Genomic DNA, 22,504 nt, shown 5'->3' on the forward strand with positions numbered 1-22,504 from the left:
GTTGAGGGATACTTACAGAGGGATCGGGCCCTTCGGAAACGGATACGGATCCGTGGCTTCTTTCCGATACTGCTTCCGGCTCGCTCTCGCTCTCGGACACATCGATATGGTCTCGGGCCATCAGGGCAAGAAGGCTCGTCTGTTCGAGCTCGTTGTCGGTATCCTCTTCTGAAAGTTCTTCAAAGGTTGCTTTTAGTACCTTCTTCTTCCTCTGTTTCTTTGCATCCTTCTGATTGAGGCAGTTGGCCTTGATGTGCCCCTTCTGGTTGCACCCATAACAGATTACCTCAAACTTGACCTTTGAGCTGGGTTGAACCTCCTTTGATTGTACGACTTTCTTTAGGACTTTCTTGTTGAACCCCTTCTTCTTCTTGTAGAGCTTCTTTACCAAGTTCACGAGTTCGGTTGTTAGTTCATCGTCTTCATCGTCTGAGTCTGGTTCTGGTTCCGATTCTGTCTCGATTCTTCTTCGTGATCTTAGTTCGCGTGTTCTACTGGTACCTGCAAGCAAAGCTACACCTTTCTCGAGTGGTTGTGTATTAGTCTGCTCATGAAGTTCAAATTCAGAAAATAATTCATCTAATTTAATGGAAGTTAAATCCTTGGAGACTTTGTAGGAATCTACCATCGATGCCCACAATGTGCTCCTCGGAAAAGTATTAAGTGCGTACCTTATAATGTCCCTGTTCTCGACCTTTTGCCTGACAGCGTGGAGGGAGTTGAGGATGTCTTGAATCCGTGCATAGAGTTTGTTGGTTGCTACTCGGAAAACCCAATAGCTCCACTATACAAAAATTTTGTACGTGATCTGAACCTTTCCTAGCTACCATGTGTTCTTTTAAGTTAAACTTGTATCTCCTACGGAACTTAACACGTTTGATTCCAAGTTTTACTTATATGTTCCTTTAGGTTTAGATTTGGATCTCCTGCGGAACTTAACACGTTTGATCCAAATCACTTAGGTTATAAATTCAATTAAATATTAGTTTCCAAAATTAGCTTCCAGTACTGCATGGCGAGGCACTTGGCCTTCTTGGATATGGGAGCAACCACCACCGACTAGACAAAGCCCTTTAAGGAAAGTTAATATTTAATTTCCTTATATAACTCTAGATTAACCAAAAGGAACAATCAAATCACAAGGAAAAAAAGAAAAAAGAACACAACATCGAAATTAAATTCGAAAAACAAGAATCGAATGCCTCTTGTATTTGGTATTTATACAAAGAAAAATTAACTAGTATGATGCGGAAATTAAATACTAATTATACCTCTTCCTTATATGCTAAAAACCTCGAGATCTTCTGCCGTATCCCTCGCCTCTTCTTGGACGTCGTGTGGGCGACGATCCTCCAAGACGAACACCACCCGGAGAGCTTCTCCTCCTTCTCTAGAATTCGGCCACCACCACTACAAAGGAGCAAAAGAGAGCAAAGGGAAGAGAGGGAGAGGGGCTGGCCACTTGATGATCTCCAACAACACAATATCAATTGTTATGTTTTTCAAGGCCTCCCCTTCCCCCCTTTTTATATTAGTTTCCCAACGAAAAATTATGGAAAGAGTTTTATAAAAAATTAGACTCATTCCTATTTCCTTTTAATTTTTTTCTTTTTCTTTCCTTTTAATTAATCAATCCTAGATTGATTTATTAATTAAACAACTATTTGTTGATGTTTAATTATTTGGCCGACCCCTTGCTTGGGCACCAAGCAAGGTGGCCGACCACTTATTAAAAGGGAAAGAAAGAAAAAATTTTTATAAAATTTTAAAAGAAGAAAACTTCTAATAAAATTTTACGAACTCTTTTTTTTTTTCTAATGTGGATATTAAAAGGAAATTTTTAAAATTTAAAACCAAGTTTTAAAATTTAAAACATCTCTAATAATATTTCTTTTTAAAAGAAAGTTTTATAAATTTTACAACTCTCTTTTAAAACCTTGTGGTCTAATTTAAATTAGGAAAATTTTAAAATCTCTCTTTTTACAAATTGTAAATATCTAAGGAAATTTTAAAATTCAAAAACAACATTCCTAATTTAAATATTGCAGCCGGCCCCTTTGCCCAAGGCAAGGGCCGGCCACTTCTAGAGAATATGTGGCCGGCCATTGCTTGGTCACCAAGCAATGAACCGGCCCCTTCTTGGACACCAAGATAGGTTTTTCTTTGGATGGACTTGAGGCTTTATTAAGGCTACAACAGGGACCTAGAGGAGAAATTGGTTTTGGCCTTCCGATGAGCTTGAGTATCCCGTGCTCGCCCCGAACACACAATTCAAGTTCATCGATAATAACTCATTCCACTAGAGAGTTATTACTGCACTACCGCACCAATCCCAAATTACATTATGGGCTCCTTCTTATCATGAGTGTGTTAGTCTCCCTGTGTTTAAGATTACGAATGTCCACTAATTAAGTGAGTTACTGACAATTCATTTAATTAATATCTAGCTCCAAGAGTAGTACCACTCAACTTTATTATCATGTTAGACTAGGTCCACCTACAGGGTTTAACATGGCAATCCTTATGAGCTCCTCTTGGGGACATTCTCAACCTAGATAACTAGGACACAGATTCCTTCTATAATCAACAACACATACTATAAGTAATATCATTTCCCGACTTATCGGGCATATTGATTTATCGAGCTAAACCTCACCCTTTGATAAGTCAAAGAAATAAATATTAAATATACATGCTTGTTATTATATTAGGATTAAGAGCATACACTTCCATAATAACTAAGGTCTAGTTCTTTTACTAAGTCAGTACAAAAAGAACTTACCTAAATGATCCTACTCAATACACTTAAAGTGTATCAGTGTAATTTATTAGTCAAGATAAACTAATACTTAATTACACTACGTCTATTCTGATGGTTTGTTCCTTTCCATCTTAGTCGTGAGCAACTGTTTATAATTTATAGAGAACCGACAACATGATCTTCTAAGTGTGACTCCACACTTCATGTTATCTACTATATAAATTAATTGAACAATTACATTTAACAAATAAATGTAAACATTTGACCAATGTGATTCTTTATTTCAAAATAAATGTGTACAAAAACTAAACTTTTAAGTATACACTCCAACAGAGTTGACTTGCTGTCTCTCCTTCCTGTATTTTCAGATTATATAATTTATTGAACAAGAGATCTCTCTTGCTTACCTTGGTGTCGGAGGTGCCCTCGTGGAGTTCAATCAGCTTCTCTCAAAGCTCTTTTGCGCTGGAGAAAGATCCAACTCTGTTGAGTTCCTCCTTGGTCAGTCCGCACTGGAGGGTGCATGTCGCTCTGACATCAGCTTCCACCTTCTAGATTAGGGGCGGTTCCCATTTTTCGCAGGGTGTCGTCTTGCCGTCTTCGTCGGATGGAAGTTGTAGTCCAGTCTTGATAATCATCCACGTGTCGAATTGTGTCTTGAGAAAGGTTTCCATTCGCCCCTTCCAATATCCGAAGTCTTCTCCGGAGAAAAGTGGGAGGGGGGGGAAACCTTCTTGTTGGGCCATTAGAGATATGCAAACACAACGAAAAAATAGAAATGTCCCAAGACTAGGTCTTGGATTAGCAGTGTAGGAAATAAAGTTAAGAAATAGCGAACTCGAGTGGTGTTGCTCCAGTCTCGAGTAAAAACCGATTCGAAAAAAAATAATTAGAATATAACTATTAAGCTAATTCTAATTGACTCCGTAAAACTGAAAGTACCACAAAAAAATTACGTAATTAGTGGTTGCACCAGATCAACGCGACCCCGCTCTGATACCAATTGTTGGATCGAAAGCGCTAGAGGGGGGAGGAGTGAATAGCGCTCTTGGCTATTTCGTTTGATTCGGAAATCTTACGAGTAACGCAGTGGAAATAAAACTAAAGCAAACACACAAGAACACGGTCGTTTACTTAGTTTGGAGCCTATGGCGACTCCTACTCCAAGGCCCGCGGTCGTTGACCGCTTTCGGTGGGCAACAACTATAAGCTCAAAAAGATTGTTACAAGATTATTACAATTAGAACTATGAAAGGAAATAATACCGACAGTAATAATATCAAAATCTGGAGTTCCGGGTCGTCGGTATGTCGTTACAGCACTTCGGGATGACCTCGTTAGCAGTTGTACATAGAATGATCGCTCGGGGATTGTTGTTTTTCACTGCTGCTCAAAGACCCCTTTTATACCGTGCTGGAGGCGCCTCCAAGCCTGTTCGAGGCGCCTCCAGGCCGCCGAGTCGCACGCGTGGATCAGCTCTGATCTGGTCGCACCTTATCCTATTGAAGGCACCTCCGAGCTACTCCAGGGCACCTCCAACGCCTGGTCTAAGGTGCCTTCAGCTTCCTCCGAGGCGCCTCCAGCGTCTCTGGACAGCTAGCTTCGGCTAGCACCCGAGGCACCTCCAAGCCCCATGGAGGCGCCTCGGACACTGTTCATCCGAGGTTAAAGATGCTCCTTTGTTCCTGCAGGATGTGTTAGTCCCAAACACAAACCCTGCAAAACAAAGTTAGCACAGAAATATGACAAATAATAGCTAATCTTGACAGTCGTCAGACTGTCCGGGTCTGACTTCGGATTTCCAACCGAAAATCCTAGGTCGACCCGACGCCTACTGTTCCCTCTACGGGGAACGCGTCCTCACCTACTCCACTCAGGAGATTTACCTGATGCCAGTGCGATCCTCCAGATCGACTAGGCTTTTGCTCAGCGTTCGAAGTTTCCGGACTTTCTGCTGGACTTCCGCTTCCCGGCTGGTCCAGTCTTTCACCTGGTTCGCGACACAAGGACTTTCCACCTAGGATTACCCCCCTAGGACTTTTGCCTGAAGCTCTCAACCTGCCAAGACTTTCCGCATAGGGTTACCACCCTCTATGACCTAGGGTTACCACCCCCTAGGGTTTTTCACCTGTCTAACCACAGCTAGGACTTTCCTGAAACACTCATTCAAGTGCATTAGATCACAAAACAACTTAACTTTGAATTCCTTTGCCATTATCAAAACAACGGTCGATCGTCGGATGCTTCCCGCACCAACAAGCACATCGCTAGTTACATGATCTGCACACACACAACCACTCATGGATTAGTGGTACATCAGGCAGGGTGTGTACAGTTTGCTCCGTCAGGGCTCCGCTGGTCCGGTCATGGGTAGTGGTGATTGCAGCGTGGTAGCGAATAAGGATCCCTCCTCTTGACTATGATACAGGAAGATGAGAGCTTAGGCTTCCCCACTATGTTTTGGTAGGAGGATAGGTGTACTCCGACAACATCTATCCACTCGATCACTCAGGTTTAGTGATGGCAGAGTGCACAGTTGGCATAGCCCTACCCACTCGACATCACCATCGCGTGTGAGGTGGCTGACTGACGTCAGGGGTGACCATGGATTGCATTTATTATTTGTGATTGCTGCATTTTGATGGTTGCATAACTTGTTAATATTCATAACACAAAAATATCAAATTATTCATGAATAATGTTCACGAGAAATATTTATCAATAAAATTTATGAATCATATTCATTAATAAAACTTTTATAACATAATAAATAAAAAAATTAAAATAAACAAACAATCTTTTATTATTAAACTCAATAACCAATCTAATAAATTTAAAAATGTCAAAATTTCAAACAATTAAACAAACTTCAATTGAAAGCTCAATAACATATAAACTAACTAAGTTCAAATCAAGTTTATACCAAACCCAAGCTTGTAAAAAAGAAACTAAACTAAGTTTTAACAATTATTTCGACAACTTTATTCATTTTAAACTCAACTTGACTCAGTTACTTTATCAAATAAGCTTGAATATATAAAATTTAATTCGATTGAGCTCGTTTACAACCTTATTTTTAACCAAGAAAAGTATACTTAAATTAATTTTAGGTCTTTTACTTTTCGCTATATGACAAAATCTGATATATATGGCATAGGTAACATCTAAACTAGTAATCAGCATAATATAATAACTAATAAATTAAAATCTTATATTGACTTCCAAAATTTGAAAGAAGAAAGAGAAACCTAGCTGACTTGGCCTTTCATTCAACTGCTTAACTGATAAGTAATTTTACATAAACTTAATCCCACTGCTAAATTCTAAACTGTAAACTTTCTTTGTTTCTAACTCAGGTTGCCAGATCTTCCTACCTTCTGATTGAGTTTGGAGGTGGACGATTTGATTGTACATAAATTTTTTTATCGACTATCAAATTAAATGAGAAAAACACGAGACTCCTAACGAGGAGTCTCAGCTCACGAATAGTTTGAATATCGTAAGCGTGACCGCCCAATCCTTCTCAATGCGCCAAGCCCCTTGGGGGCACTGCTAAACTCTAAAGTTCTGTTCTTATAAAGGGCATGATCGATCAAGACAATTAAATAAGGCCACAAGAAGAGAAAAATGATCCAAACAAGGGAAAGTAGAAGTTACTGAGAAATTAAAGAGATCAAAGCAAAAGTATCTAATTAAATGAATCAAGCGCTGTAGGACGAGCTTAATCCTCAGCTCGTCGCGAACTGGAGCTGCAACTCGGTCTCCAGCGGTGGCAAATTCAAGTCGAGCCACTGCAACTGCTCCCTCATCGTCAGCGACATCATTGCCGCTGCTCCAGCTCCATCTTCTTTGGTTCCTAACCGGTGGCGGCGCATGTGGCCGCCGAGTGCCTGCCACAAAAGGAACGCGGCGCCGCAGACAGGGCAGGCGTGGACCCGGTTTGACTTCTGCGGCGGCTTCGCTAGCGGCTCCGTCGGCCGCTGCCGCGCGTGGCTCGTGCGGTGGCCTCCCAGCGCCTGGAACGTGTCGAACTGCCGACCGCAGGTCCTGCACTCGAACTTGCGCCTCGCGCCGCCCGCCTCCGCCTTCCTGAAGATGTCCATGTTCGCCCCCCCATTACTGCATGCAGTGGATGCAATCTGCAGTGAACGTACGGCGTTCCGTGTGTGAATTGGGCAGCGTCGATGGGGGGCATGCAATTGGGTGCAAGTCTTATAGAGGGATGGATACGTGACGAAGTCGTCACGTCCTGGCATGGCGTCGGCGGTGGATGGAGAGTGGAAGAAGGAGCGGGACGGGAAAGGAGTCACGGCACGGAGTGCGCGACCGCGTTTCCATTGTGGCATGGAAACCACAATGGCCGGTCCTTAATTCGTTACATTCTTGGCGTTTTCCTTAATTTCTTTTACTGTTTTTATCAAATTTATAAAAAAAAATAAATCAAACTTTCATTACTGGTAGTCACTGAAAATAGATTACTTTTTAGGAAGCAATTTACTGAACCATCAAGTTTTCTAAATATCTAAATCACACGCCTTAATTTTTTAAAATTATCAAATTATGTATCCTCTATATATGGCTTAGACAGTTGCTAAATTACAGTCAAGTGATCGAGATAGCTACTAAATCTTGATTAAATCAGCAATGCACTCCAGGGCACTCAAAATTATGAAATTTTTAAAAACACGCCTAACTTTAAGATTTCCCAAAGCATATTTATTTTTTATTTTTTATTTTTTATACTATGGTACTACATTCAAAGAATAACACGATGTTGAATTTCAACAATTATCATTATGATTCTGATTTTTAAAAATTATATCTATGATAATATTAATTTTTAAAAATAATTATTATTATGGTACTGATTTAATGATTTTTTAAATTATGAAGGACTTCTTTTTTGTTTAATCAATTCTGGTTGCTTTGCCTTGAAGGCAGGGTTTTGTCCCACCATAGGCAGCCAATGAGAAATTGCCATATAAACACTGCAAAGTCAATTATTGGTATATATTATATATGTTGAGATTCAATCTATCGAATAGGTTATTTAATGAGAAAATTTGTATGTAGTCCTAAATAAAATAAATAAAATTTTACATGTAGTTTTCATTGGTAAAAATTTTTATTTTCACTCCCTAATTAATCATATATATCTAATTGCTCATGATATTTTTAGATATAAAAAATCTAAAAATGAGTATAATTTCACTTAAATTCAGTATATTAAATTAGAATCTAGTATATTTTCTATCAAATTGAGCACGATTTTTTTTACACCTCAATTGGATAGAGAATATACTAGATTTTCTTTAAATGATACTTAATTGGATGAAAAATATACTAGATTTTCTTTAAATAATACTGAATTTAGGAGGAATTTATTAAGTAGGAAAAAAATTGTGCTCAATTTAATAGAAAATATACTCGATTCTAGTGTAAAGTGCTGAATTTAACAGAAATTATACTCATTTTAAAACTTTTGTACCTAAAAATATGAGAGACAATTTTAATATAAAGTACTGACTTTAAGAAGAATTATACTCATTTTTAGATATTTTATACCTAAAAAATCTAAAGGGTAATTAGGTAATGATATTTGTACGAGAAAATTGATACAAATAAAATTTTGCATACAGGGAGTACAAATAAAATTTTTTAGATATGAAGATTGTATGTAAAATTAAAGTTATGATTCAAAATTTTTCTCTACTTTATCGTTATTTGTGATTTAATATATATATATATATATATATATATATATATATATATATATATATTCAAATCTGCTTTTTATTATTGATTATTACTCAATATTTTTTTAATGTTTAGTGGGAAAATATTTATTTAAATATTACAAGAAACCAATAAAGGCACTGTGTTCTTGGCACACGGTTGATTGAACGAGTTAGTGGCTTAGTTGCTTTTTATGCTCAGCAAAGTTGGCAAGAGGACGTGCCAGATATCAAGTGGTGCAAGACTCAGAGCATTCAAAGTTGACTTGACTAGTTGACCTTATCCCTTTGGTCAATTATAATATAGGGCAGACAATTATTTGCACAATTTTACTTATACAAACTTTGTTATAACTTACTCATCAATCATATTTGGATCTATGCGAACTAGGAGTGAATAGCTCTATTCATTTCATCACAATTTTATGTGATGGAATAAATGAAAGAGAATAAGTTGCACAACAAGCTAGTGATATGGGTCATGCTCAATCTACTCCAGATATTAATGATGATCCATTATGCATCAATGGAGGACCAATTACAAGAGCTAGGGCTAAAAAGATGAAGGGAAGCACTTAATGTGCTAATTGAAGATGTGAAGGCCAAAGCTACTATTGAAGAAGGTTTGACCAAGAGCAAGTCATCCGGCTTAGTCAACCTAATTCGAGCCTTAGATGAGCTAAATTAGTATTTAAGTCTCATATCTATGTAGTATGGATATGTTGGCTCAATTTGGACTCATTTTTACCTTTATTTGGGTTGTAATAATGTCATATGCTTAAAATGGCTAAGTAGTCTATATGGGTCTTTACTAAATGGGCTTTCTTTTGGCCTTTTAGGGTTTTTTTGTCACCTTATAGCTATAAATAAAGGGGGTGACGACCACACATGTATCTTTGATATATTTTTCAATCTAAAACACGGTGAGGCTCTCGCTTGTTGGTTCTTCATTGAACTTGAACTTATCAAAGCATCTCCTTGTGGCGTTCGAAGACTTATCAACCTCAATCCCAAGGTTGTGGCGTCTTCCATCTTCTATACCAAGGTTCGTGCTTTTCTAAGCATTGGGTCGAGGTTTCTTTTCATCCATCTTATCGACTTAGATCTTCCTTCTTTCTGTTTTCAATTCGTTGTGGGTTCTTGAGATATCTCTCTCGTTGGGTTCACATCATTATGCTCTTCCTTTAAATACACAATAGAAACTTGAATCTTTTGATGCTAAGAGTATAATATTTCACCTAAAGTTTTGATATATGACTATGATTAAAGTTAAATTTTCTATAATCTAACGAATTGATATTAAGTATGCAGAGCAGGTTATTTGACAGTGAAAAAAATCTAAAGAGTAAAATTAAGTAATGAAAAAATTATAGTGAGCAAATTTAGACAGTAATAAAGTTCGAGTGAGTGAAGTTAGACAACTGAAATCTTAGTTGATAACCAAGCAAGAAAATTCTAGTTGGGAGCTAGGTGAATAAAATCCAGGTGGTGAAACTGTAACGCCCCGCTCCTCCTGCTAAGGCGACGGGGGTTACTTACACATACATATACATACCTACTTGCTACAGCGGAAGTCTTATTTATAGAAATTAAAAACTTTTCTTTTCTTTAAAATCAACATGACTAATCACCTGGACATATAACACCACATAGCATACTTAACATGATTTTTAAGTCATAATGCCCAAACACAAAATTAAATGTCATGGAGTCATAAAGTCGTAACATAACTAGGCATAGTTCTTATTAAACAAAAGCAGGTCTTTCTCCTTTAGCCAACACTACCACACACATCCTTCTAGCCCCTCTTGCTGCTCCCCTAGTTTATCCATTCCTTGCCTTTATCTGTGGTACAAGAAAGTAAGCTGTGAGCACTCATGGCTCAGTAAGTTCCTTTCCTACTCACAAAAACCGTATAACATATCAAAATCACAAGACATAACACATGGAGGCAATTCATTATATCATGCAGCATATCATGGCATATCATAACATAAGCGTAAGGTATCATGGCATAACATAACATAATCATCAATTGCACCCTGACATATCATAACATCATCATAAATATCATGGCATAATCATATGGTATATGCAAGGTGAATTCCTAAACATGTATCATGAAAACATATGCAATATGTCCTTTGAAAACTTATAATATACATACTTAAACATAATCTTATCATGATTAGGGCCCCGGCTTGTACCACATACATAAATGCACGCGTCCTATGTAGGTCCAAGGTAACAAGTCTTGAACCCTACAAGGCATACATACTAGGCCCGTTTCTTAGTCCATCGACCTAGGGGCACTTAGGAGCCCATCCCTAACGAGGCCCGTTTCTTAGTCCATCGATCCCGGGGCGCTTATGGAGCCCACCCTTGGTACAAGCCATACATAAAGTAAAATAGCATGTTTTTACATATCATGATTTTTATCTTTTCTTGTACATCGTGTCACTTATCATATCATACCATATAGACTTTTGGGCACACAGCTCATCATAATGGTATGTAAAGATTTGGGCACACAGCATATCATATATTTTATGCATAAATTGGGCACACAGCACATCATATATTTCATGCATAAATTGGGCACACACCTCATCACATATATCATGGATAAATTTGCACATAGCTTCATCATACATAATACACACCATAACATAAGGGTTTCCATCATGTATAGTTCATAAGTGTGCATAATTAAACATAGAAGCATAGAAATCTCAAAAAATCATGGCATATAAGATACATGGAAAACATAATTCGATCTCTAACCCTAATGTCCTTTAGTGGCCGAACCATATAGGTTGGGTTTTTGGTAAAACTTCATCTCAACATGTGAACCCTAAGTAAGCATCATTTCTTATACCATATGAACTATCATGAGCAAGTTTAGGTAGAGTTCTAGGTTACTTAAACTTACAACTTATCATGGCCGAACCTTATTCAAGCATACATTGGGTTAAAAACTATCATTCAAGCTTGTGAACCCTAAACAACTTTCATAGCAAAAATATCAAGGAATAACATGAGCATAGTTGAGTTAGGTTCTAAGTTTCATAAGCCCTAAATCTTGAAGTGGCCGAAACATGTAGGGTTTAAAATTAGGATTCAAGTGTCCTAAAAACATGAGTACCTTAAACAACCTTCATAGCAAATATATCAAGGAATAACATGAACATAGTTGAGTTAGGTTCTAAGTTTCCTAAGTCCTTCATCATGTAATGGCCGAATATTATAGGACTTAAAATTTAGGTTCAAGTGTCCTAAAAGCATGAGAACCTTAAACAATTTTCATAGCAAAAATATCAAGGAATAACATAAGCATAGTTGAGTTAGGTTCTAAGTTTCATAAGTCCTTCATCATGTAATGGCCGAATATTATAGGACTAAAAATTTAGGTTCAAGTATCCTAAAAGCATGAGAACCTTAAACAACTTTCATAGCAAAAATATCAAGGAATAACATGAGCATAGTTGAGTTAGGTTCTAAGTTTCATAAGCCCTAAATCTTGAAGTGGCCGAAACATGTAGGGTTTAAAATTAGGGTTCAAGTGCCCTAAAAACATGAGAACCTTAAACAATCTTCATAGCAAATATATCAAGGAATAACATGAGCATAGTTGAGTTAGGTTCTAAGTTTCCTAAGCCCTAAATCTTGAAGTGGCCGAAACTTGTAGGGCTTCAAATTAGGGTTCAAGTGCCCCCAAAACATGAGAACCTTAAACAATCTTCATAGCAAATATATCAAGGAATAACATGAGTATAGTTGAGTTAGGTTCTAAGTTTCCTAAGCCCTAAATCTTGAAGTGGCCGAAACTTGTAGTGCTTCAAATTAGGGTTCAAGTGCCCTAAAAACATGAGAACCTTAACAACTTTCTTAACAAACATTTCAAGGAATAACATGAGCATGATTGAATTGGGTTCTAAGTTTCCTAAGTCCTAAATCATGAAGTGGCCGAAGGTTACATAGCAGGAATTTAAATTTCCATACAACAATTAACATAAGCACATTAGATTAGCTACATAACATTTCATCAAGAAGATCATGAGCATCTTAGATTTGCTTTAAATTCTCCTAGGCTTTAAAAATCTAAACCTAACCGAACCTTCATGGACATGAAATAAAATTTAACTTAACAAATAATCATGGGCATATCGTAATAGTTTCATATCTTATCTTAAGGAGATCTTGGCATACTTAGTTTTAACTTAAAGCTCTCCTAGGCCCTTAGTTCTACCATGGTCGAATACTTATGAATCTATGTTCTACCAAACATTTTAACATAGATAAATCCTTACCATAAAATACATGCTACAAGAGAGATATCAAGCATATTAATTTTAGGTCCTTTCATTCTCTAGATCCTTCCTTTGTCTTATCTTGGTTAGAATTTCTTCATAATGTTTTCTTATCTTTTTATGTGACCGAATCTACATAGAAAATAAGAGCTATTGTACCACAGGTGAGGGGAACTTACATCCTTTCGCTTGTGGTTTTCCTTAGAGAGAAAAGTGTTCTAGTGATAAGGAAGGTGGAAGCTTCTTCTTCTTGTACCTCCTCTTGTTTCCTTTGCTTGTAAGGGCTAGAACTTGAAATCTCCTTCTCGGAAATTAGTTTTCTTGGAGAAGAACTTAACTTAGAAATTGGTATGAGGAGAGGAAAGGGGTTTCTTGGTTCGGTGAGAATGAAGAAGGGAGAAGGAGGAAGAAGAAAATGAATTAAATCCTTTGTTTTTCTTCTCTAACCCTATTTATCCCTTTGTCAATGAGACATGTCCCCATTCATTCCCCCAACTCCTCTTTTCCCCCACTCCATTAATTCCCACGAAAATAGAGAGAGGGAGGGGAGTAGTAAATCCTTCTTTTGCTTGCTCCCTTTTCTTAACCAAGAGGGAAAAGAAGGTAAGCAACTTGGTTTTCTATTGTTCTTTTTGCTTAGCTCTCTTTTCTCCTTTAACTACATTTTTCATTCCTTTCTATCCAATTACTTCTCCTTATCCTAATGGTTATTATTCATCAATTTATCTTCATCAAGTGTGGGAGGTTCAAGTTTCAATCCTTGACCTCACCTCTTCTTATTCTAGATTTTCATTTTCCTTTTTTTTTTTCTTTTTAATTCTATGCTATAAGGAAAAAAATATTCATATACCTATCTTATAATTTCGTGGGTGTTACAGTACCCCATACCTCATAAAAAGTTCGTCCTCGAACTTAAAATAGCGATGGATACTTCTGTCTCATATCATCTTCTCGTTCCCACGTGGCTTCTTCGTATCGTTGGTTTTGCCATAGAACCTTTACTAAGGGTACTTCCTTGTTCCTTAGTCTTTTGACATCTCGATCCAATATCTGAATTGGTCGGCTCTCGTAAGTTAGGTCCTCTTGCACTTGTACTGCCCGTGGTTCGATTACTTGATCCGTGATCGGAATGCATTTCTTTAGCATCGAGACGTGGAACACATTGTGGATGGCTGACATCTCTTGAGGCAACTCTATTTCATAAGCTACTTTGCCGATTCTTTTCAGAACTCGGTATGGTCCCACATAACGTGGGCTTAGCTTTCCCTTCTTACCAAACCTCATTACCCCTTTCATAGGAGCTACCTTGAGAAATACCGAGTCTCCAACACTGAATTCCAATGGCCTTCGTCGCTTATCCGCATAATTCTTTTGTCGACTCTGAGCAGTTTCTATTCGTTGGCGGATGTTCTGTATAGCCTGAGTGGTGTTATCGAGGAACTCGGTCTGGAATCCCATCTCCTTCTTTTTGCCGCCTTCGTACCAACATATAGGGGATCTGCATTTCCTCCCGTACAGAGCCTCGTAAGGTATCATCCCAATAGTAGTCTGGTAACTATTGTTGTAGGCAAATTCCGTCAGGCATAAATATCGGCTCCAACTTCCCTTGAAGTCCAATGCGCATGCCCGTAACATATCTTCTAGCACTTGATTAACCCTTTCTGTTTGTCCATCGGTCTGAGGGTGAAAGGCAGTACTGAACAATAGCTTCGTACCGAGAGTCTTCTGAATGCATTCCCAGAAATGTGAAACGAAACGATCATCTCTGTCTGAAAGAATGGTCTTCGGGATCCCATGTAGTCTGACAATTTCCTTGACATATAATTGAGCCAGTTGCTCAATCGAATAAGTCATTTTGATTGCTAGAAAATGGGCGGATTTAGTTAATCTATCCACAATTACCGATATGGCGTCATAGTCGTTTGTTGTCTTGGGTAACCCTGCTATAAAATCCATAGAGATATCTTCCCATTTCCATTCTGGATTTCGACAGGCTGCAGTAATCCCCCCGGTCTCTGATGTTCTGCTTTAACCCTCTGACAGTTCAGGCAAGTACCGACATACTGAGCCACATCTCTTTTCATACCGGACCACTAAAATTTCTTTTTCAAATATTGGTACATTTTGGTGGATCCTGGGTGCATTGCATAGGGTGTTGAATGAGCTTCCTCTAGTATCCTTCTTCGCAACTCCGAATCCTCGGGAATACATAATCGATCCCTGAGGTATAATATTCCATTGTCCGCGATCCAGAATCCGTCATTCTTTCCTTCTAGGGTTTCTTGTTTAATCCTTTGGAGACTTTGGTCATTGGTTTGTTTCTCTAATAGATTATCGAATAATGTGGGTGCTATGGTCATAGTAGAGAGCTGCCCAGAAATATTTTCGATCCATTGACTAGTAATATCTCTCGGTTTCCCAATAATTTCGAACATTGGTTCTCCTTTAGCATCAGATATAGCTTTGGTATATTGACTAAAAGTAGGTAACTGACCTGTGACGATAGTAGAGGCGCTTGCCATATCCTCCTTAGTAAGCGAGAAAACCCTAGCGTTCGTTGTAGTTGGTGGAGCTTCCAATCTCCCTTGGCTGATCAGTGTTCCTTCAATAGTAGTTTGCATCTGATGTAGTTGTGAGGGGGTATTCCTGTTTTGGTTGTTCTGCTGGGGTGGTGCCTGGAGCTGGTTGGTGCAGTCTCTGGCAAGATGTCCTTCTCCTCTGCAACTATAGCACCTTCTGGTACCCTTATGACATACTCCGGAATGCAGCTTTCCGCAAATAGTGCACTGGGGGTACTTCGGTTGCTTATTCACTGAGCCACCTTTTGCATTGTCCCATTGTTTCCTTTTTCCAATGGAGGTCCCTTTCCAGCTTGTCTTATTACTTGAGGATTTCTGTCCTTCTGTTCGGCCCTGACTCTTATTTCCATTCATTACATTCTGATAATGTTCTGTGATGAGGGCACTGCTGACCAATTCCTCTGTAGTTTGAGGTCTATTAACTCCGCCGGCCACGTTCAGTGCTATTTTGGGTCGAAGCATTTTTAACATCAGTCTGCCCCTTTCTCTTTCTGTGCGAACCAATTCTGGACATAGGCGTGCCAAACGGTTGAAGCGTTTTACTACTTCGTTTACTGATAGGTCACCTTGTCGAAACTCGGTGAACTCGTCATAGTGTCGGTTCGTCACTTGCATATGGAAGAACTCCTCGAAGAACTCTGTCTCGAAGTCCATCCAGTTCATCAGATTAACCTGTCTCTTTGTTTTCACTCTTTCCCACCACATTCTCGCGTCTCCGGAAAAGTAGAAAGATACGCACTTGATCTTCTCCGATTCGGGCCAGTCCAGTAGTTCCACTATGCTTTCTACTGTCTTGAACCAGGCCTGGGCATCCCATGGCTCGCAAGTACCCGAGAAGTTTTCCGATTTCAGCCTCAGCCACTGTATCAAGTAGGTTTCCTGTCGAGCCACTGGGGCAGGGGCAACCGGTGGTACTGGTGCAACTATTGACACGACGGGCAACCCATTCTGATTTACTGGTGGGGTGGTAGGAGTTCCTTGTTGACCCATTAGCGTAGTGATCAGCTGTTGTTGCTCCGTGATCTGACGCTGGAGATCGGTGACTACCTGGGTCAGATCTGGTGGAGTCGGTGTCTCGTCTGCTCGGGTAGTACGTCTCCTAGCCATGCTTATCTTCATTAAATAACAATGAATTATCGTTATTCCTATTCGGTTGCAAAAAAAAAGGTTAGTACTATTCCTATCCTACCATCATGCATACCTAAACTAAATAACGAAAAGAAATAAATAAACATGCATAATATTAAAGCATCAAAACAAAAATTTAAATTAAGCATATAGAATCTTACTTGGAGCGGCAGGATGGAGGCTTGACATGTGTGGAGTGATTTGGCTAAACCTGGCTCTGATACCAAACTGTAACGCCCCGCCCCTCCTGCTAAGACGACGGGGGTTACTTACACATACATATACATACCTACTTACTACAGCGGAAGTCTTATTTATAGAAATTAAAAACTTTTCTTTTCTTTAAAATCAACATGACTAATCACCTGGACATATAACACCACATAGCATACTTAACATGATTTTTAAGTCATAATGCCCAAACACAAAATTAAATGTCATGGAGTCATAAAGCCATAACATAACTAGGTATAGTTCTTATTAAACAAAAGCAGGTCTTTCTCCTTTAGCCAACACTACCACACACATCCTTCTAGCCCCTCCTGCTGCTCCCCTAGTTCATCCATTCCTTGCCTTTATCTGTGGTACAAGAAAGTAAGCTGTGAGCACTCATGGCTCAGTAAGTTCCTTTCCTACTCACAAAAACCGTATAACATATCAAAATCACAAGACATAACACATGGAGGCAATTCATTATATCATGCAGCATATCATGGCATATCATAACATAAGCGTAAGGTATCATGGCATAACATAACATAATCATCAATTGCACCCTGACATATCATAACATCATCATAAATATCATGGCATAATCATATGGTATATGCAAGGTGAATTCCTAAACATGATTAGAAAACATATGCAATATGTCCTTTGAAAACTTATAATATACATACTTAAACATAATCTTATCATGATTAGGGCCCCAGCTTGTACCACATACATAAATGCGCGCATCCTATGTAGGTCCAAGGTAGCAAGTCTTGAACCCTTCAAGGCATACATACTAGGCCCGTTTCTTAGTCCATCGACCTAGGGGCACTTAGGAGCCCATCTCTAACGAGGCCCGTTTCTTAGTCCATCGACCCCGGGGCGCTTATGGAGCCCACCCTTGGTACAAGCCATACATAAAGTAAAATAGCATGTTTTTACATATCATGATTCTTATCTTTTCTTGTGCATCGTGTCACTTATCATATCATACCATATAGACTTTTGGGCACACAGCTCATCATAATGGTATGTAAAGATTTGGGCACACAGCACATCATATATTTTATGCATAAATTGGGCACACAGCACATCATATATTTCATGCATAAATTGGGCACACACCTCATCACATATATCATGGATAAATTTGCACATAGCTTCATCATACATAATACACACCATAGCATAAGGGTTTCCATCATGTATAGTTCATAAGTGTGCATAATTAAACATAGAAGCATAGAAATCTCAAAAAATCATGGCATATAAGATACATGGAAAACATAATTCGATCTCTAACCCTAATGTCCTTTAGTGGCCGAACCATATAGGTTAGGTTTTTGGTAAAACTTCATCTCAACATGTGAACCCTAAGTAAGCATCATTTCTTATACCATAGGAACTATCATGAGCAAGTTTAGGTAGAGTTCTAGGTTACTTAAACTTACAACTTATCATGGTCGAACCTTATTCAAGCATACATTGGGTTAAAAACTATCATTCAAGCTTGTGAACCCTAAACAACTTTCATAGAAAAAATATCAAGGAATAACATGAGCATAGTTGAGTTAGGTTCTAAGTTTCATAAGCCCTAAATCTTGAAGTGGCCGAAACATGTAGGGTTTAAAATTAGGATTCAAGTGTCCTAAAAACATGAGTACCTTAAACAACCTTCATAGCAAATATATCAAGGAATAACATGAACATAGTTGAGTTAGGTTCTAAGTTTCCTAAGTCCTTCATCATGTAATGGCCGAATGTTATAGGACTTAAAATTTAGGTTCAAGTGTCCTAAAAGCATGAGAACCTTAAACAATTTTCATAGCAAAAATATCAAGGAATAACATGAGCATAGTTGAGTTAGGTTCTAAGTTTGAAAAGTCCTTCATCATGTAATGGCCGAATATTATAGGACTAAAAATTTAGGTTCAAGTATCCTAAAAGCATGAGAACCTTAAACAACTTTCATAGCAAAAATATCAAGGAATAACATGAGCATAGTTGAGTTAGGTTCTAAGTTTCATAAGCCCTAAATCTTGAAGTGGCCGAAACATGTAGGGTTTAAAATTAGGGTTCAAGTGCCCTAAAAACATGAGAACCTTAAACAATCTTCATAGCAAATATATCAAGGAATAACATGAGCATAGTTGAGTTAGGTTCTAAGTTTCCTAAGCCCTAAATCTTGAAGTGGCCGAAACTTGTAGGGCTTCAAATTAGGGTTCAAGTGCCCCCAAAACATGAGAACCTTAAACAATCTTCATAGCAAATATATCAAGAAATAACATGAGTATAGTTGAGTTAGGTTCTAAGTTTCCTAAGCCCTAAATCTTGAAGTGGCCGAAACTTGTAGTGCTTCAAATTAGGGTTCAAGTGCCCTAAAAACATGAGAACCTTAACAACTTTCTTAACAAACATTTCAAGGAATAACATGAGCATGATTGAATTGGGTTCTAAGTTTCCTAAGTCCTAAATCATGAAGTGGCCGAAGGTTACATAGCAGGAATTTAAATTTCCATACAACAATTAACATAAGCACATTAGATTAGCTACATAACATTTCATCAAGAAGATCATGAGCATCTTAGATTTGCTTTAAATTCTCCTAGGCTTTAAAAAAATCTAAACCTAACCGAACCTTCATGGACATGAAATAAAATTTAACTTAACAAATAATCATGGGCATATCGTAATAGTTTCATATCTTATCTTAAGGAGATCTTGGCATACTTAGTTTTAACTTAAATCTCTCCTAGGCCCTTAGTTCTACCATGGTCGAATACTTATGAATCTATGTTCTACCAAACATTTTAACATAGATAAATCCTTACCATAAAATACATGCTACAAGAGAGATATCAAGCATATTAATTTTAGGTCCTTTCATTCTCTAGATCCTTCCTTTGTCTTATCTTGGTTAGAATTTCTTCATGATGTTTTCTTATCTTTTTATGTGACCGAATCTACATAGAAAATAAGAGCTATTGTACCACAGGTGAGGGGAACTTACATCCTTTCGCTTGTGGTTTTCCTTAGAGAGAAAAGTGTTCTAGTGATAAGGAAGGTGGAAGCTTCTTCTTCTTGTACCTCCTCTTGTTTCCTTTGCTTGTAAGGGCTAGAACTTGAAATCTCCTTCTCGGAAATTAGTTTTCTTGGAGAAGAACTTAACTTAGAAATTGGTATGAGGAGAGGAAAGGGGTTTCTTGGTTCGGTGAGAATGAAGAAGGGAGAAGGAGGAAGAAGAAAATGAATTAAATCCTTTGTTTTTCTTCTCTAACCCTATTTATCCCTTTGCCAATGAGACATGTCCCCATTCATTCCCCCAACTCCTCTTTTCCCCCACTCCATTAATTCCCACGAAAATAGAGAGAGGGAGGGGAGTAGTAAATCCTTCTTTTGCTTGCTCCCTTTTCTTAACCAAGAGGGAAAAGAAGGTAAGCAACTTGGTTTTCTCTTGTTCTTTTTGCTTAGTTCTCTTTTCTCCTTTAACTACATTTTTCATTCCTTTCTATCCAATTGCTTCTCCTTATCCTAATGGTTATCATTCATCAATTTATCTCTATCAAGTGTGGGAGGTTCAAGGTTCAATCCTTGACCTCACCTCTTCTTATTCTAGATTTTCATTTTCCTTTTTTTTTTCTTTTTAATTCTATGCTCTAAGGAAAATAATATTCATATACCTATCTTATAATTTCGTGGGTGTTACAGAAACTGGAAGCTAAAGCTTAGCAGATGAAGTCCAAGTGTCTAAAATCAACTGGGAGTTGATTGTTTGACATAAGTCCAAGTGTGTAGAATAAGTTGTAAGCTAATTGTTTTGCAACCTAAACTAGATGGTCAAAATCTAGTCAACTAAGTGCAAGTAGTTTTAAATTTTATATTCTTCTCATTACGGGTAGCAATTGCATGGAAGCAAAGTTCGACGGCTTTAGTCGATTAGAGGGAGTCCGAGGTGACTGGATTGTGATAACTCTTGGAGAAGGAATTTCGGAGGGTCCAGACAACCGAAGGATAAAGGCTATTGGAGCAACTTCCAGGCGACTGGGAGATGCCATTATCAACAATCCGAGTGAATCAAATCAAGATCAAATTTGACACCTGTCTAGGTGGCCAAAGGGCTTCCAGTTGATCTGAGAGCTCTATTAACATTATCTAATAGATAGAAGTTGCAGCCACATCAACATAAATACAAGCGATCGAAGATCCTCTAGTTGACCGGCAGAGTGCTATAAAAAGAAGCTCTAGGCAGAACTTGTAAATCAACTAATTCACAATCATTTCTTCTCTATTCTTGTGCTATAGTGTTCTCATGATTTCTGTGCTGCGACACGCTGTGACACTACAGTTTTGATCAACAACACATAGATTACATTTTCATTTCTATTGTGTTGCCTTATTTTGTTACTATGCTTAATTTTTAGATTTTTTTGTATTGGTTCTCTACCTAAGAAAAATTTAGAAATAAGAATCATATTTTTATTATTACTGTGCATGTCTATTTTTTGCCATGATTTAACTGTGCTTAACTTACATTTCTGATTAAATTGATAAACTGTTAGATTAATATTTATTTCCACTATGTTATTACTCTATTTATTTGTTATTTCTTTAATTATCAGTTTGTAAAATTCGTAATGTTATTCACCCCCTCTAGCATCGAGTTCGATCCTATAATTTGGTAAAGAGCGGGTTGAGTTGGTAAGCCTAGTTAGTTCTATGTCTTGGATGGGTAAGGAGTATCGTACCTGATACATCTAGGTAAGTGAAACTAGAAGGATCTAACTCACCTTACTCTAAATTAGTTTGAACAAGACATTGTATTAAAGTTAATTTAGCACTATATTCTTATATTAGCTTTATATTAGCTTTGTCTTAGGAAGTGGTACTGGTTGTTGTTCCTATACTTAATAAGATCTCTATGTCTCATCACTGCTTGGAAGATAATTTCGAAAACTCTTTCTCAAAGCCCAAAGAAAAATCTGAATCTAACATAAGATGAACTTTGTGCTTTGAGTTAGAACAAGTAATTAAATTGATTAAAAATCTGAGTTTGGTCCGAACCCAAAATCCAGCCCTAAATACAACCAAACCAAACCCAAACCAAATCAATATCCTATTCTAGACCTTAATACAACTTGAACAAACTTGTGCCTTAAGAAATGTCTTTGTAGGAAGGATTTAGCACAACTCGTCCACCGCTCTTTAATGACAATAATTTTGCCTATTGGAAAAATAGGATGGAATATTATCTCATAAATTAGATACAAAATTGTCTAGTAGTGAAGGAAGGCTATGAACTAGCATGCCCTTTACTACAATCGGGCAAGTAAAAATTAAAGAAATGCTCAAGCTAATACTAGAACGATAACTACATTGCAATGTGGGCTAACACAAGAACATCTGATTAAAGTCAACCAATTCAGCAGCGCTAAGTAATTCTAGAAAAAGCTAGTTGAACTACATGAAGGTTCAATTGACTCACAAACTGCTAAAATGGGCCTTCTATTAAGCTACCTTCAAAATATTCAAATGAAAGAGGGTAAAATAGTAAGTCAGCTCCATAGTCACTTTAAAGAAATATTGTAAAATATGGCACTCAAATCATAATAAAGTAATAAGGTTATTTGAGGAATAACCTTAAGAAAATTTTAGAAATTTTTAGAAATTTTTTAAAAATTTTTCAGAGCTCGTATGACATATGTTAAAGGGATAAATTATTGGGCCAAGAGAAAGCTTGTTTAGAAAGACCTTCAATCATAGTATGATGTAGTGCAAGAC

The 22,504-nt window shown here is 37.7% G+C and overlaps 1 protein-coding gene across 1 annotated transcript; it reads right to left on the bottom strand.

Annotated features, from left to right (window-relative positions):
• Positions 1-6,149: 6,149 nt before the first annotated feature.
• On the bottom strand, positions 6,150-7,107 carry LOC122043677 (zinc finger protein ZAT18-like). The gene has a single exon (XM_042604278.1). The coding sequence runs from the start codon at positions 7,105-7,107 to the stop codon at positions 6,490-6,492; it is 618 nt and encodes a 205-aa protein (XP_042460212.1). The 3' UTR covers positions 6,150-6,489.
• Between the last annotated feature and the right edge of the window lie 15,397 nt (positions 7,108-22,504).

The sequence above is a fragment of the Zingiber officinale genome, chromosome 2A (assembly GCF_018446385.1).
Source record: "Zingiber officinale cultivar Zhangliang chromosome 2A, Zo_v1.1, whole genome shotgun sequence".
NCBI classification, from domain to species: domain Eukaryota; kingdom Viridiplantae; phylum Streptophyta; class Magnoliopsida; order Zingiberales; family Zingiberaceae; genus Zingiber; species Zingiber officinale.

Bases quoted from the DNA above. Each gene is read 5' to 3' on its own strand.
- LOC122043677 (XM_042604278.1), bottom strand. From the start codon at position 7,107: ATGCCACAATGGAAACGCGGTCGCGCACTCCGTGCCGTGACTCCTTTC.